Below are 13,836 nucleotides of genomic sequence, written 5' to 3' on the forward strand. Positions count from 1 at the left end.
CGGTGGCTAAGCTAAGCTAGCAGGTAACCGTTACTGCTCGCACTATCTGTCAGCCGCCATTAATGTCCCTCATATCAGCGAGACTTTGATCCGGCAGCGAGTCATTTAAACCAGAAAATATTAATTCAGTGATAAAGAAAATATACTGAAGATTTATTCGATCCAACGGCCGCTGTGAGTACCAGATGTGTTCGGCTGCAAGATCCGCTCGGGGTCCTAGATGCGCGATAATGACGCACTTCCTGTAAACGTTGTCTTTTAAATGCGCATGCGCGTCACTCAGTAGCCGGTGTATGGTGTTATTCCCTGCTCATTAGGTAAGTATTAACGATCTCCTATGGTTTTCTAATCAAAGAATATGAATAATAATCTAATGTACAAAGATAAACCTTAGTCATACGCTTGTCAAATTACTGAAATTAAACATACGTTGTATAACATGACCGTTTGCTTTGATAAGATAATATGTGTGTGGCTTTAGATTGATGGCTAACGTGAGCTAATAAACGTTAGTGGGGGCTTTCATCAATATAGGATTAGTTTTGTAGGTGATAATTACCCTATCTCTATTACCAGGGAAATAATTTTTTTTCTGGCCTTAATTCCGAAAACTGTCTTTGTTTATTTCATTTATTTTCACAGAAATGGAAGCGTTATACACTGAAGTAAAGCATTACCTCACTCAAAAAAGTTACCACAGCCTAACAACAACAAGGCCAACATTAGGAAGCTCTCAAAGACCTACTTTCTGAAAGGTAAGTCACAGTGTGTCAAACGCAAATGCACATTTGAGCCAGTTTATCGGAAGTATTCTGTATTGGCACTATTACTTTGATTTTTTCTTCCAAGTACTGCCCAAAACATTTGCTTGTATTTAACCTTTATTTGTAACTTGGCAATTTCACTAGATTTCCTGAAGCTACTTGTTGTCATAATGTTACCTAACCACAGATTGTACATACAGTTTCATAAATGAACTAGGGCTGCCCCCCTAATAGTTGACTAAAACATTAGTCGATCAGAAAGGTTATACGTCAGACCAGATTTCATTGGTTGCTTGGTCACAGAAAGAAAACTCTTTAGGAAAAATGAAATATAAACAGACTTGAAACTTTGTAACTGCTCTTTTTCAAAATAATTACTACTTAGCAGCAGTCCAGGTTACTGTGATAGAACCTGCGGGTTGGCTTGAGTGTTTAGGCCATGATTAATTGATTGATAGATTTAATTTTGTGTTGTGTTTAAAAATTATGCCCAGCCCACGGGCTAAATAGACACCATTATCAACACAAACAGCCCAGAAATTACATGCTTAACAATACTAAGAGTCGAGTCGAGTTGAGCTGATACCATGCAGTGGAAAAGCGCCATAATACTAAAACAAATTAACCATCCTGAAGTCTCCAAGCTTTTGTAACAAAATAGACTTTAACATATACACATTGAAAGTAAACAACTATTCCATCATGTCATATTTAGTGCTCAAAAAACACATTAGGTGTTTTAAATTTAATTTCACAGTTTGAAGTAGATAATACGCCACTGGAGCACCCCCAAAACTTTTCAGGATTTTAAGGAAACATTTAATTAAAAAAGGGAATTTACAGCTCAGGATAGTAGGTATGAAATTTAAATTAATTCTCCACTTCTCCTAAATCACAAAGTCTGTTTTCCTTGGGTATGTTTTTAAATCTGACGACTTAAAGGGCCAAAAGAAGTATTCCGGTTCTTAAATGAGCAACCAACGATATCTTCCTCAAATTTGTAAAAGAACAAACAAATAAAACATGTAGACTCTGCAGAAAAACATGAGGTATCATCTGAAATGTGTGACTAGACGAGCTTACATGCCCATTAGTATGGTTGCTCTCACTTTAGAAAATCTAGATAATTAATACATTTTCAAATTCGCTATTTGGCTTATACAAGTGTTAGTGGGTAACTTGAACCCAGAAGCTATATTACTTGGTCTTTAATGTAATGTGTATTTCTTTATAGGTGTTTCCACTATATTGCAAAGATGACTTTGCATTGTCAGCGGCCTCAACTTCAGCCTTGCGGCCGACTTTGACGGAGCAGAAACAGGGCGTCAGTGCCCCTCCCCCCCTTCCCGTCGAGAGGAGTGGACACTGGGCATCAGTGCCCCTCTCAGCATTGATATTTGTATATTTTATGTAATTCAAATCAGTTCTATTTTTGTAATATAAATCTTTTCAAACTAATATTTTGCATAGGTGCTCTGCACAGTTTGGAAACCTTTTGATTTGCCAGACGTGTACTTGTTTTAATGTGGTTTTAGAAATTCCAAGTCTGAGTCTATGAATACACCAAGATTTCTGTCTTGGTGTGTGCGTTCTAACATAACAGCTGTGCACTGACTTTTAATTGTTCATCCCTTGCACCAAAGACCATTACTTCAGTTTTTTCATTGTTCAATTGAAGACAATTTTGGCACATCCGGTGATTGAAGTAGTTATTTAGCTGTTGATAAACAGCTTTTTCAATGATTTTGCTTAAAAATGGTAAGTTAGATATGGTTTGATGACTGTTGTTTTCAGAGCCTGTGGGAATACACCTGTGCGATATCGCCACTGCAGGCCACATGAATAAAAAAATATATAATCATATACAAATATGTCAGTGTGTGTGTCCGTGAACTATTCCCATTGAGAAATGTTCTGCAGAGACTCAGTGCAAACAGTAGGCTAGTTTGCTGTTTGGACAGTCGACGATGGCCGTGCTGCAAGACACTACAGAAGGTGGTATATGTGGTTGGATAAGAAAAATACAAATCAGATTAAACAAAATCTGCTGTATTTTTTTATTTTATTTAATGAAGGTTGAATGAATGGATCTATTTATCAGTGCTGCAAGACACTACAAATGCTCCAGGGGCTGGAAATTGTACATCAGAGCCACACCTTTACATTTTTTAACTGATAAATATCATTATGAAACTCATTATACACATTGTTTTTCAGTGTGATGTAAAATAACAGTGAACCCAGGGGAAAGTTGTTCTTTTAATAAAATATTATTTCTTAAAATACATGCTAGAGTACATTAAACTAAAATACTCATTTAATGTTTAAAGTATTATTAAATAAATGTTTAATTTAGCACTCAAACAGGGTTAAAACCGGGGGTTAAACCTTGCTAAACTATACATTCGTATAAAATAAAATGTAATTTAACCTTACATAATGAGAGATGACTACTATAAGCCAAACGTAACAACTCATTTTAAACCTTGCAGAACAATAAATAAATCGATCTATCTATGGAGCCTACTGGCTAAGCTATCAGCTAGCGCGATCTTTTACATGTTGTTTGAGTTTCACACAGATATAAACTATCTATAGTTAGCTTACTCGCTAAGCTATCGCACCTTCAGCTATCGCGATCTTTTCAAATGTTGTGTATGTCCACATTGCTTTGCCGTAGCGTAGCGGTATCTATGGTGACAACGTCAAGTGTCGATACGTCATCAGTAGGCGCAGGACCCCGAGCGGATCTTGCAGCCGAACACATCTGGTACTCACACCGCCCCCGTCCCCCTCCTTCCCCCAGTCTGAGCTAAGCTAGCAGTTTAGCCTCACAGCCAAAATGGCGGACAACGAGGATGAAAGCGGTTCCTCCACCAAACCCACCGATCTCTCCACACTGAACGCCCGAGTAGAAGACGTGTTTCCCGGGGAAGCAGCACCGTCAGAAGCCGCTCCTCCCCAGAGCTCCAGCCCCGCGGAGAATGTAGAAACAGCAACCCCAGAAGCGAGCGCCCAACACGGGGAGAGCGAGGAGCAGCAAGGTTGGTGGTACAGGGGTTTGGAAGTTGGGAAAAGGCTTGATTTTATATCTCGCGTTTTCAAGATTTAAAATAAGCTTCAAAATCTGAACACACTATTGGCAAAATACTGGATTTTAAATTTGTTTTTTAACGTTAAATATGTGCTTGAAATGTGAGACGTTACTATAAAAATGCGGTTTATTTTTTCATATTGCGCGAGAGGGCCGTCAGATGCTCAGGATGCCATGAAGCTGTGATGACGTTTACCCGCTAATTTGATGTTTTTTTTTTATTCAAACACTCTTCTAACCAACAGTCTGACACTTACGAATGAAATATTTTAGCTTTTTATGGCTCGTTGCTGTTAAATTAAAGTGTAGCTTCTGGTGCCAGTGTTATATCATGCATCTTGATGTGTCAGAAAGCATTTCAACATTACAGACAGTAACTCTTGTTCAACAGAAAATATGTTAGCGTTTGTCTATTGCTTTTTAAACTCGTTACCATCTTCGCGTCTTAACCTGTTAATTACAAAACAGTCAGTGCCGAAAATATGCACAGATTTAGCACTTCAAATATTGCTTACTTAACACAATTTCTTTTTTTATACGTCCATGCTGATCACTTTTTTTGTCAAAATCGGTGAATATCTCCTCATGATCTGCTAACTGTCAGTACTGTGTGTGTGACTGCGCACTGACAAAAAATGCAGTGTTACAGCCTAGGCTCTGTAATTTGGCAACTAAGGACCCACCGTAGCTAGCAACATGCCTGTTTACAGAGCCTAGGCTGTGTATTAACATGTATGTTTCTTAAAACAAACAGACAGTACAGACGGGTAGCATGTTATTTATGATCATCAGAGGAAAAATTAGACCGTTTCAGAAATATTTAAAAGTTCCTTGTAGCACCTTTTAATAAATTCATTCATTTATTCATTAAGCCTTTGCTGTGGCTGCTCCCAATCTCTGGAACAGTCTTCCCCTGAGTCTGAGAAGTGCCCAGTCTGTTGACCAGTTTAAAACGTTACTAAAGACTCACTTTTTTTAATTGGCCTTTAAAGGTGCAGTGTGTAATATGACATCATCAAGAAAGTTCTACAAAGTTCTAGAATGCAACGCTCCCTGGGTAACCCCAACCCTTTCGAATAATAACAGAAGCTACAGTGGCCTTCAAGGACAAGAACAATTCTAAATTCTAAACAATGCACCTGATGACATTCCAAAAACATGGATGCCTCCATAAGACTTACCCGCTCAATGTACGAAATGTAATATTAATATTTGTAATTCTCCGCTCAGGAGGGTAATTCAGATTATTGGCAGAGGTGATTTTACACCAATGAGGACATATTTATGAATGAGGATATTGAGTTTAGCTAATACATTACTTAAAATGTTACACAGTGTCCCTTTAATACAAATTGAGCTTTTTTTTGTTTTGTTGTTGTTGTGTATCTTAGGCCTATATGTTGTTTTGCATTGTATTTGTGTACAGCTCTTTGGTCAACCATTGTAGTTTTTAAATGTGTTATATAAATAAACTTTTTTTATTTTTTATATATTTTTTGGCATTTTCAAGCTTTATTAGACAGTACAGAGTTGAAATGGGGAGACAGAGAGAGAGAGAGGGGGGGGGGGGTGACCTGCAGTAAAGGTCCACGGGTCGGATTCGAACCCGCGACCACTGCAACGAAGGCCGGAGCCAATATGGTACACACTCTATCCACTACACCACCGGAGCGCCCTGCTATATAAATAAACTTGACTTGACTCTATTCCCCAGGCTCAGTGCAGTTGATGGAGTTCTTAGAGAGTGGACCCGGGGAGCAGAGCATCCTCGTGGGGTCAGAATACACTACGATGGTCCCGGAGCTGGGAAACAGCACGGGGCTAGTGTCCGACCTAGGCACCACCACCATCCTGTACGTCCAGCCTGATGGCAGCCTGGTGGAGGGCTCAGGGCTCACAGCCGAGGAGCAGGTGAGGCCTTTTATATCGTCTGTGTTTATTGGTCTGTCATTCTGTCTGTCATTGTCTGAGTCTGTATGTATTTGTGCTTCAATCAATCAATCAATCAATCAATCAATCAATCAATCAATCAATCAATCAATCAATCAATCAATCAATCAATCAATCAACCAAACTTAATTTATAGAGCACTTTTCATACAAGCAAATGTAAAACACAGTGCTTAATACAATCCTCCCCCCTAATAAAAACATAAACAATACATAGGGTGGAACAATATAAAAATAAATATATATATATATACATACATACAGTATGTGCTTCTTCTTTTTGGTTTATCTCATCTCATCTAGCTCTCTCTCTCTCTCTTTCTCTTTCTCTCTGTCTCACACACACACACACACACTCACACTCACTCACTCACACACGCACGCACACACACACACACACACACACTCACTCACTCACACTCACACACACACACACACACTCACACACACTCACACACACAGGCGGTCCTCCTGGAGCAGATATCTAAGCAGCAGATTGTGCAGGTGTCGGACACAGAGGCGGCTGAGTTGCTCCAACATGGACAGATAGTCAGAACCCTCTCCGGCCCAAACACAGCACTGGACCCCGGGCAGCTACAGCAGGTCATCAACCAGGTCACCAAGAGCCAGCAGGTCAGTTCTATTTTAACTTTCCTTCTGTGTTTAAATTGATTTTGCTTTTGAGGTCAGAAAGGCCAAAAGTAACTGAAAAATGCTGTTGTACTTTAACTCATTAAGTATGGAAGTTATCTGAGGAAATGTCTGTTGTTCTGTCAGTCTTGAAGCTGTTGTGACACTGTAACGTCCTGTAAAGGATAGGGATAAATGTGCCTCTTCTTTTCTTTTCTTTTCTTTTCTTTGAATTCACTTTTCTAATGTGTATTCTATACTTGATGCATTTTAATCTTGATGTATCTTAATCTTGAGGTATTTCATGCTCCTGTAAAGCACTTTGATTGGCCTTGTGTCTGCATTGTGCTATAGAAATAAACTTGCCTTGCCTTATAAAGTTTGGGGCGACCGTGGCTCAGTTGGTAGAGCGGGTCGGCTGATGATCAAAGGGTTGGAGGTTCGATCCCCGCCCTGCCACCCGTGTCATGGTTGTTGTGTCCTTGGGCAAGACACTTCACCCACCTTGCCTCGTGTGAATGTCGATAGTTAGCCTGCTGCTATCGGTGTATGAATGTGTGTGTGAATGGTAACATGGGAAAGGAAAACAGGTCTCCCTTGAAAAAGAGTCTCCGGTCTCAATGGGATTTACCTGTAGAAATAAAAGGTTAAAAGTATCTATCATTATATCCCCAGGTCCCTAAGTCTCCTCCCCCGGTGGTCAACATTAAGCCCATCCAGACCATCGCCTCCCAGCAGCTGAAGAGTGTGGCCCATCAGGTGGCCCTGCAGAGCGGGGGGACGGGGCAGAAGAAGGTGGGTCAACCTCTGGTTCCTGACAGACAGACAGACAGGCAGACAGACAGACAGGCAGGCAGGCAGACAGGCAGACACACACACTGAAGAACGACAGAGACAGACACACACCAGACACACAGACAGACAGACACACACACACTCTCACTCACACACACACACAGACAAACAATTAAGCCCCCGTAGACCGCGAGCATCTCTTCTTTTTTACTCATGCGAATCGCCATTCTCTGCAGCCGTCACCGGCTCTGTGTTGTTTCTCTCTCACCGGCTCGCCAAGGCTCGCGCTTCAGCTGCGCTCCAACTCCCCGGTTCACTCCTAAACTGATTTTTTGAATATATCCACCCTGGAGGTTGTTTATTTTAAGCTCTGTTTTTGGTGCTCTTAAAGTCTGTTTTCAACTGTTTTCGGGTTGACGGCTGGTCAGAGATCTCACTCCAATGCACTTTTCTGATTGACAAATAGAAAAGTGTTGTATGCTGATCTCTTATTTTATTTGTGTTTTTTTAATCTGCATGCATTGTTGTGCTATTTGTTGTTATTTATGTATTGAGTCTATTTTTTATACATTGTACTATGGATCTTCATGTGTCCTGAATAAAATCATATATATATATATATCACGAATAGTGGAATCTCTGGTTTAAACAGGCAGATCCGATTCGATTGAGAACATTCCGAGTCGGGGACAGCCCTAGTTTCAGCATCAGCGTTCACACAGATGAGTTTGGTTTAAAAAACAATTGAAGGTGCAGTGTGTAACATGACATCATCAAGAAAGTTCTACAAAGTTCTAGAATGCAACGCTCCCTGGTTAACCCCAACCCTTTAGAATAATAACAGAAGCTACAGTGGCCTTCAAGGACAAGAACAATTCTACATTTTAAACAATGCACCTGATGACATTCCAACTATAACACTTTCAAGATGGCGGCACTAGGCCTTGGTCCAAAATATGCAGAAATATGGACATATGAGACCCTTTCTTTTTTTAAGCTATTATGCACTAAATTAAATGTACTAAATTATAATTACTTTCTACAGAATCTGCTAGGAAATAAAACCCAAAATTCTACACACTGCAGGTTTAAATAACCGTTAACGATTTAATCTGTTTGTAATCTGAAGTGTGTTGTTGTTTATTTCCTCCTGCCAGTCGGAGCCGGTCAGAATCCAGATCCAGGTCCCTGCCAAACAGGAAGTGAAGCCCGTGAGTCACATGAAGCTAGCGGCCAATGGGAGCGCTCAGATCATCCACCTCTCGCCCGTGATTGGTCAGGGCGGCCAGCAGTTCTTCCTGCAGCAGAATCCCGGAGACCCTCCCATCCAACTGCTGCTCCAAGGCCCCTCCTCCTCCATGGCTTCTCTTCTCCCATTGGTCCAGAAGATCTCCAGCCCTGTGACATCATCAAACTCCGCCTCCTCAAGCCCGGCAGCGAATCACAACAAAGTCACGGTGTCGCCGGCCAGAGCAAAAGCCACTCCCATATCCCCGGCTAAACCAATCAGCATGGCGATAGCTAAAACGCCTGCCACGACCACACAACAGCTAATCAGAACAACCATAAGCAACACGCAGCTAGTCAAGACAGTCACTACTACTAGTTCGCCCTTAGTTAAAATGGCTACCAGTGGCACACCGCTAATCAAAACAACTTCTAGCAGCAGTTTGCCCATAGTCAAAATGGTGTCCACCGGCTCTATAGTCAAACCGACAGTCAGTAATACAACAATAGCTAAAACAATCCCCACTAGTAGCACGCCCATAGTCAAATTAGCCACAACTGGGACAGCGGCGCAAGTCAAAACAACAGGCAGTCCCACACCCACGGCTGTAGTTAAAACGCCAGCCGCCGCCGCCGCCGCCGCTGCTGTTGTTGTTGTTGGGACGCCCCCCCCGGCGCCTAGAAGAGGTCGCCCCCCCGGCTCTGTGAACACACAGACCCTCTCCGCGCGCGACAGAGAGAAAGAGAAAGAACGCAAGATGAAGAAAAGAGAGAAAAAGGTAGCCAAGGTGCAGACGCGTTCGGGGCGAGTTTCACGACCGCCGAAATACAAAGCCAAAGATTATAAGTTCATAAAAACAGAAGATTTGGCAGATGGAAGGCAGTCGGATTCTGATGATTATTCGGACGTGAGTGTTGAGGAGGAGGGAGGGGAGGGGGGGCCGCATAGGGAGGGGGGGCCGCCACACTCGCTCACATACAGTCACAAGTCTAGAAGTCACCGCTGCAGCACCTGCGATAAGGCTTACATCGGGCAGGGGGGGTTGAACCGCCATTTTAAACTGAACCCCACACACGGAGAGGCTACTAGTCCTACTCCTCCGCCTGACAACAACGCCACCGAGCCGAATAATCCTAATCTGCCCGGTAACACAGACGTCGGCCAATCACAAGAGAGCACGGCACAGAGTCTCCTAGACGACGGCCAATCGCAGGACGGGGAAGAAAAGAAGAAAGAAGACAAATCGGCAGCCACGGCAACTAGCAGGGTAAGAAAAAAACTATCGAATAATCACAGTTTAGATCATACGTTTATTTCGGAGCAATTCTGGACTTTCTCCAAGGGGGGAGGAGCCAAGCCCTGTCTGTTAGTGGAAGGTAGCCCCTGATTGGTTCATGTAGTCGTCAATCTAGCCTCCAGTCAGACCGGACCCTCCCCACTGTCTGTCTGTTAGTGGAAGGCAGCCCCTGATTGGTTCATGTAGTCGTCAATCTAGCCTCCAGTCAGACCGGACCCTCCCCACTGTCTGTCTGTTAGTGGAAGGCAGCCCCTGATTGGTTCATGTAGTCATCAATCTAGCCTCCAGTCAGACCGGACCCTCCCCACTTTCTGTCTGTTAGTGGAAGGCAGCCCCTGATTGGTTCATGTAGTCATCAATCAAACCATGACTAAATTAACTAATTGGGCTGCCCTCCACTAACGATTGGAGAAAGTCCAGACTGATAAAGACCGAATAAGCAAACCAAAATTAAAATCAAAAAGTTTTTCTCATGTGTGTTGTGTTCTGTAGAAAAGAAAATAAATAAATTAAACACTGCCTACCTTTCCCTGTCTGCAGATGGAGGGGGGTCACACACACACACACACACACACACACACACACACACACACACACACACACACACACACACACACACACACACAGACACACACACACACACACACACACACACACACACACACACACACACACTAACTCCCTAGCTCTTTCCCTGTGTGCAGATGGAGGGGGGCCCGTTGGCGGCGGTCGGCTTGCGGGGGGTCCAGCACCATGGGCCGGGCAGAGGGAGAGGGAGGGGCAGAGGGAGGGGCAGGGGGAGAGGGAGGGGACGAGGGAGGATGCTACCCCAGCAGCCTGCTAAGGTAAGAACGCTAACACACACACACACTCACACACTTTCTTGATGATGTCATATTACACACTGAACCTTTAACTTTAAATGACTGAGTGTCCAGTACATTCAATCAGACTGTACCATAGGCCTGCGGGTTAGACTTTAAACCAGGTGAATAATCCTCTCCTCTCATTGGTCCGTTCAGGTGGCGGTGGGCGTGGCCAGTCGTCGGGGCCGACGCGGGCGACCTCGCAAGATCGTCGTCACCACGGCAACAGCAACAGCAGAGCAGCAGTCGGAGAGGAGACGAGAGAGACTGCAAGAGGTGTGTGTGTGTGTGTGTGTGTGTGTCTGTCTGTCTGTCTGTCCGTCTGTCTGTCTCTCTGTCTCTCTGTGTGTCTGTCTGTCTGTCTCTCTACCTGTCTGTCTGTCTGTCTGTCTGTCTCTCTGTGTGTCTGTCTGTCTGTCTGTCTGTCTGTGTGGTGAGAGAGACTGCAAGTTTAAAGAGTAACGGAGCCAATAGTAAAAGTGACTTTGAGACCCCATTTAACCCCAAGAACTCTGGACTTTGAACCTATATATTGCCCTTATAACGTACACTTTCAATACCTTCATACCGTCTACTGCATATTGTTCCACATGTTCCACATTTCAATTTATTAACTTTTTAAAAATTTAGTTTTTCCTTTTGCACTATTTAGAATTGATTACTGATCGTATTTTACCTCATCGGAGACAAACGTAATTGAGATTCCTTGGTATGTCTGGTACATATTTAAAATTGACAATAACTTTAACTTTGATAGCGGTTGCGTTCCGAATCGCATACTTTCTACTATATAGTATGTAGAAAAAAGATTTAGGATGTCCCGATTCTTGTGGCCAGATTTAGGATGGTTAGAAGTACCCGGATGTCCTACTTCATGCGGCCAAGATTGTTAGTGTTGAAAACTGCATCCTATTTGGGCGATTCTGACCCACAATCCAGTGCGCACGTGAAGTGACGTCACATCGACGAAGCCTCCATATGAAAACAAACGGGGATGAGACGGATATAAAAGCAAGAGGCAAGATCAAGGCGCAATGTTATGATGAAATAAGAGAGTAAAAGTATGTCCCAATAGTATGCCTACTGCATCCTAACTAGATTCTTTTTATCGTCGGATGTAGTATGTAGAATAGAGAAAAGAAAGAGGAGGAGATTCAGAACGCAACCAGCATGTTAAACAGAAGTGATGTAACCCCTCCCTGCCTCTGTGTTTCTGTCTGTCTGTCTGTCTGTCTGTCTGTCTAACTAAACTAACGCCCTCCCTGCCTTTGTGTGTCTGTCTGTCTGTCTGTCTGTCTGTCTAACTAAACTAACGCCCTCCCTGCCTTTGTGTGTCTGTCTGTCTGTCTGTCTGTCTGTCTGTCTAACTAAACTAACGCACTCCCTGCCTTTGTGTTTCAGCTGGTGGATGACTGTGAGGATGAGGAGTTGATGGATGTGGTTCTCCCTCGTCTGACCAAAGTCTTGAGTCTGTGGGAGCTGCTGCTAGCCAAGGTATGTTTACTCAGTTTATCTCTTTATCTTTAATAGTTTTAGTTTTACAGTCTCTAGTGTGCGTGCGTGTGTGTGTGTGTGTGTGTGTGTGTGTGTGTGTGTGTGTGTGTGTGTGTGTGTGTGTGTGTGTGTGTGTGTGTGTGTGTGTGTGTGTGTGTGTGTGTGTGTGTGTGTGTGTGTGTGTGTGTGTGTGTGTGTGTGTGTGTGTGTGTGTGTGGATGTGTGTCTGTGTGTGTGTTTATATATATCTGTGGGTGAGGGGGGGATGGGAGTCGTATTAAGAACTTTGTGTTACATTTGATTGTATTAAAAGTGCTATAGTCAATCAAGTCTGAAGACTTTTCTGTTTCCATTTTAACTAACCTAATTTTTATTTTATTTAAATGTTCTATATCTATTTATTCGCTTTTCTAATGTGTTTTATGTATTCTAATCTTGCCCCTGTAAAGCACTTTGAATGGCCTTGTGTCTGAATTGTGCTATAGAAATAAACCTGCCTTGCCTATAGAAATAATGTTTGATTGATGTATTGATTGATTGATTGGTGTATTGATTGTAGGTGGACCGTCGTGGGCCTGCTGGTCTGGTTAGGCCCGGTATGGATAGGAGCGGTCTGACTGGTACCTTTCGGCCTGGTATGGATAGGTCCGGTACCTTTCGGCCCGGTTCGGTTAGGCCCAGATTCCCTGACGTGTACCAGCAGTTTGAGACGCTGCAGGGCACAGTGCGGCAGGCTGCACAGGAATACATCAACAGTCCCATGGGATCAAACACGCCTCTGGAAGTCAGGAATATAGAGGTACGGATGTCTGTGTGTCTGTCTGTTAATCTGTCTGTCTATCTGTCTATCCGTCTGTCTGTCTGTCTGTCTGTCTGTCTGTCTGTCTGTCTATCTGTCTATCCGTCTATCCATCCATCCATCCATCCATCCATCCATCCATCCATTCCTCTCTCTACCTATCTATCTGTCTGTCTGTCTGTCTGTCTGTCTGTCTGTCTGTCTGTCTGTCTGTCTGTCTGTCTGTCTATTTAGTTAAGTGTCTTGCTCAAGGACACAATGGTACAGGCTAGTCTCTCGGTCTGCATCAGGGCTAACTGTTCGTGTGTGTGTGTGTGTGTTTCCTTGTGTTTGTGTGTGTGTGTGTGCGTGTGTGTGTGTGTGTGTGTGCGTTTCCTTGTGTGTGTGTGTCAGGTGGCCCGCTCCCTGGGGATCCTGGACGAGGTGAACAGGATGAAGGTACTTCCTGGTTCGTCTCCCAGTCCAGCCAATAAGAACGTCCGATACATGGAGGTAAGCAGCTCACCGTCAGGCCTGTGTCTTCATCTGTGTGTCTAAAGGCTGTTACGTACTCCGCGAGAAGAAAGAACAAAGTTCTCGCTGACAGAGCTGCGAGAACAAGAACTAAGTTTTTTCTGGTCTGGACATTTCATACTTCACCAGAACTCAAGTGCCGAACTCCTCACCGCGGCACACGTCACACTGTTACCATAGTAGCACCAGCTGATTTTTCCTCATTGACTTCAGACTGACCAATCACACAATAGTTCTCGGACAAGCTGCGAGAAGAAAGTTCGGCCCGGACGATGTGTCGAGAACAAGCTGCGAGAACAGCTGAACAAGAACTGCAGCTCTGTCACCCAGAACTTTGTTCCTTCTCCTCGCGGAGTATGTAGCAGGCTTTACAGTAGTGCATAACTGTGCTCATGTAAACATCAGAG

General features: G+C 43.4%; 1 protein-coding gene and 1 long non-coding RNA gene across 2 annotated transcripts in view; both read left to right on the forward strand.

Moving 5' to 3' along the window:
* Window positions 1-258: 258 nt before the first annotated feature.
* Window positions 259-2,598, forward strand: LOC307262060. The gene is made up of 3 exons (XR_013845233.1): window positions 259-317; window positions 643-755; window positions 1,999-2,598. It is a non-coding gene; the product is annotated as an uncharacterized lncRNA (long non-coding RNA).
* Window positions 2,599-3,586: 988 nt separating this feature from the next.
* The window catches only part of znf839 (zinc finger protein 839), a 14,180-nt gene continuing 3,930 nt past the window's right edge, over window positions 3,587-13,836 (forward strand). Inside the window, exons 1-11 of the mRNA XM_080042167.1 lie at window positions 3,587-3,808; window positions 5,573-5,769; window positions 6,270-6,440; window positions 7,113-7,232; window positions 8,390-9,727; window positions 10,462-10,537; window positions 10,568-10,602; window positions 10,780-10,899; window positions 12,025-12,117; window positions 12,677-12,916; window positions 13,310-13,408. Coding sequence (XP_079898293.1) covers window positions 3,607-3,808; window positions 5,573-5,769; window positions 6,270-6,440; window positions 7,113-7,232; window positions 8,390-9,727; window positions 10,462-10,537; window positions 10,568-10,602; window positions 10,780-10,899; window positions 12,025-12,117; window positions 12,677-12,916; window positions 13,310-13,408 — 2,691 coding nt within the window. The 5' untranslated portion in view covers window positions 3,587-3,606. The remainder of the gene's footprint in view (window positions 3,809-5,572; window positions 5,770-6,269; window positions 6,441-7,112; window positions 7,233-8,389; window positions 9,728-10,461; window positions 10,538-10,567; window positions 10,603-10,779; window positions 10,900-12,024; window positions 12,118-12,676; window positions 12,917-13,309; window positions 13,409-13,836) is intronic.

The sequence above is a fragment of the Ammodytes marinus genome, assembly GCF_949987685.1.
Source record: "Ammodytes marinus genome assembly, chromosome: 15".
In the NCBI taxonomy this organism is placed as follows: domain Eukaryota; kingdom Metazoa; phylum Chordata; class Actinopteri; order Uranoscopiformes; family Ammodytidae; genus Ammodytes; species Ammodytes marinus.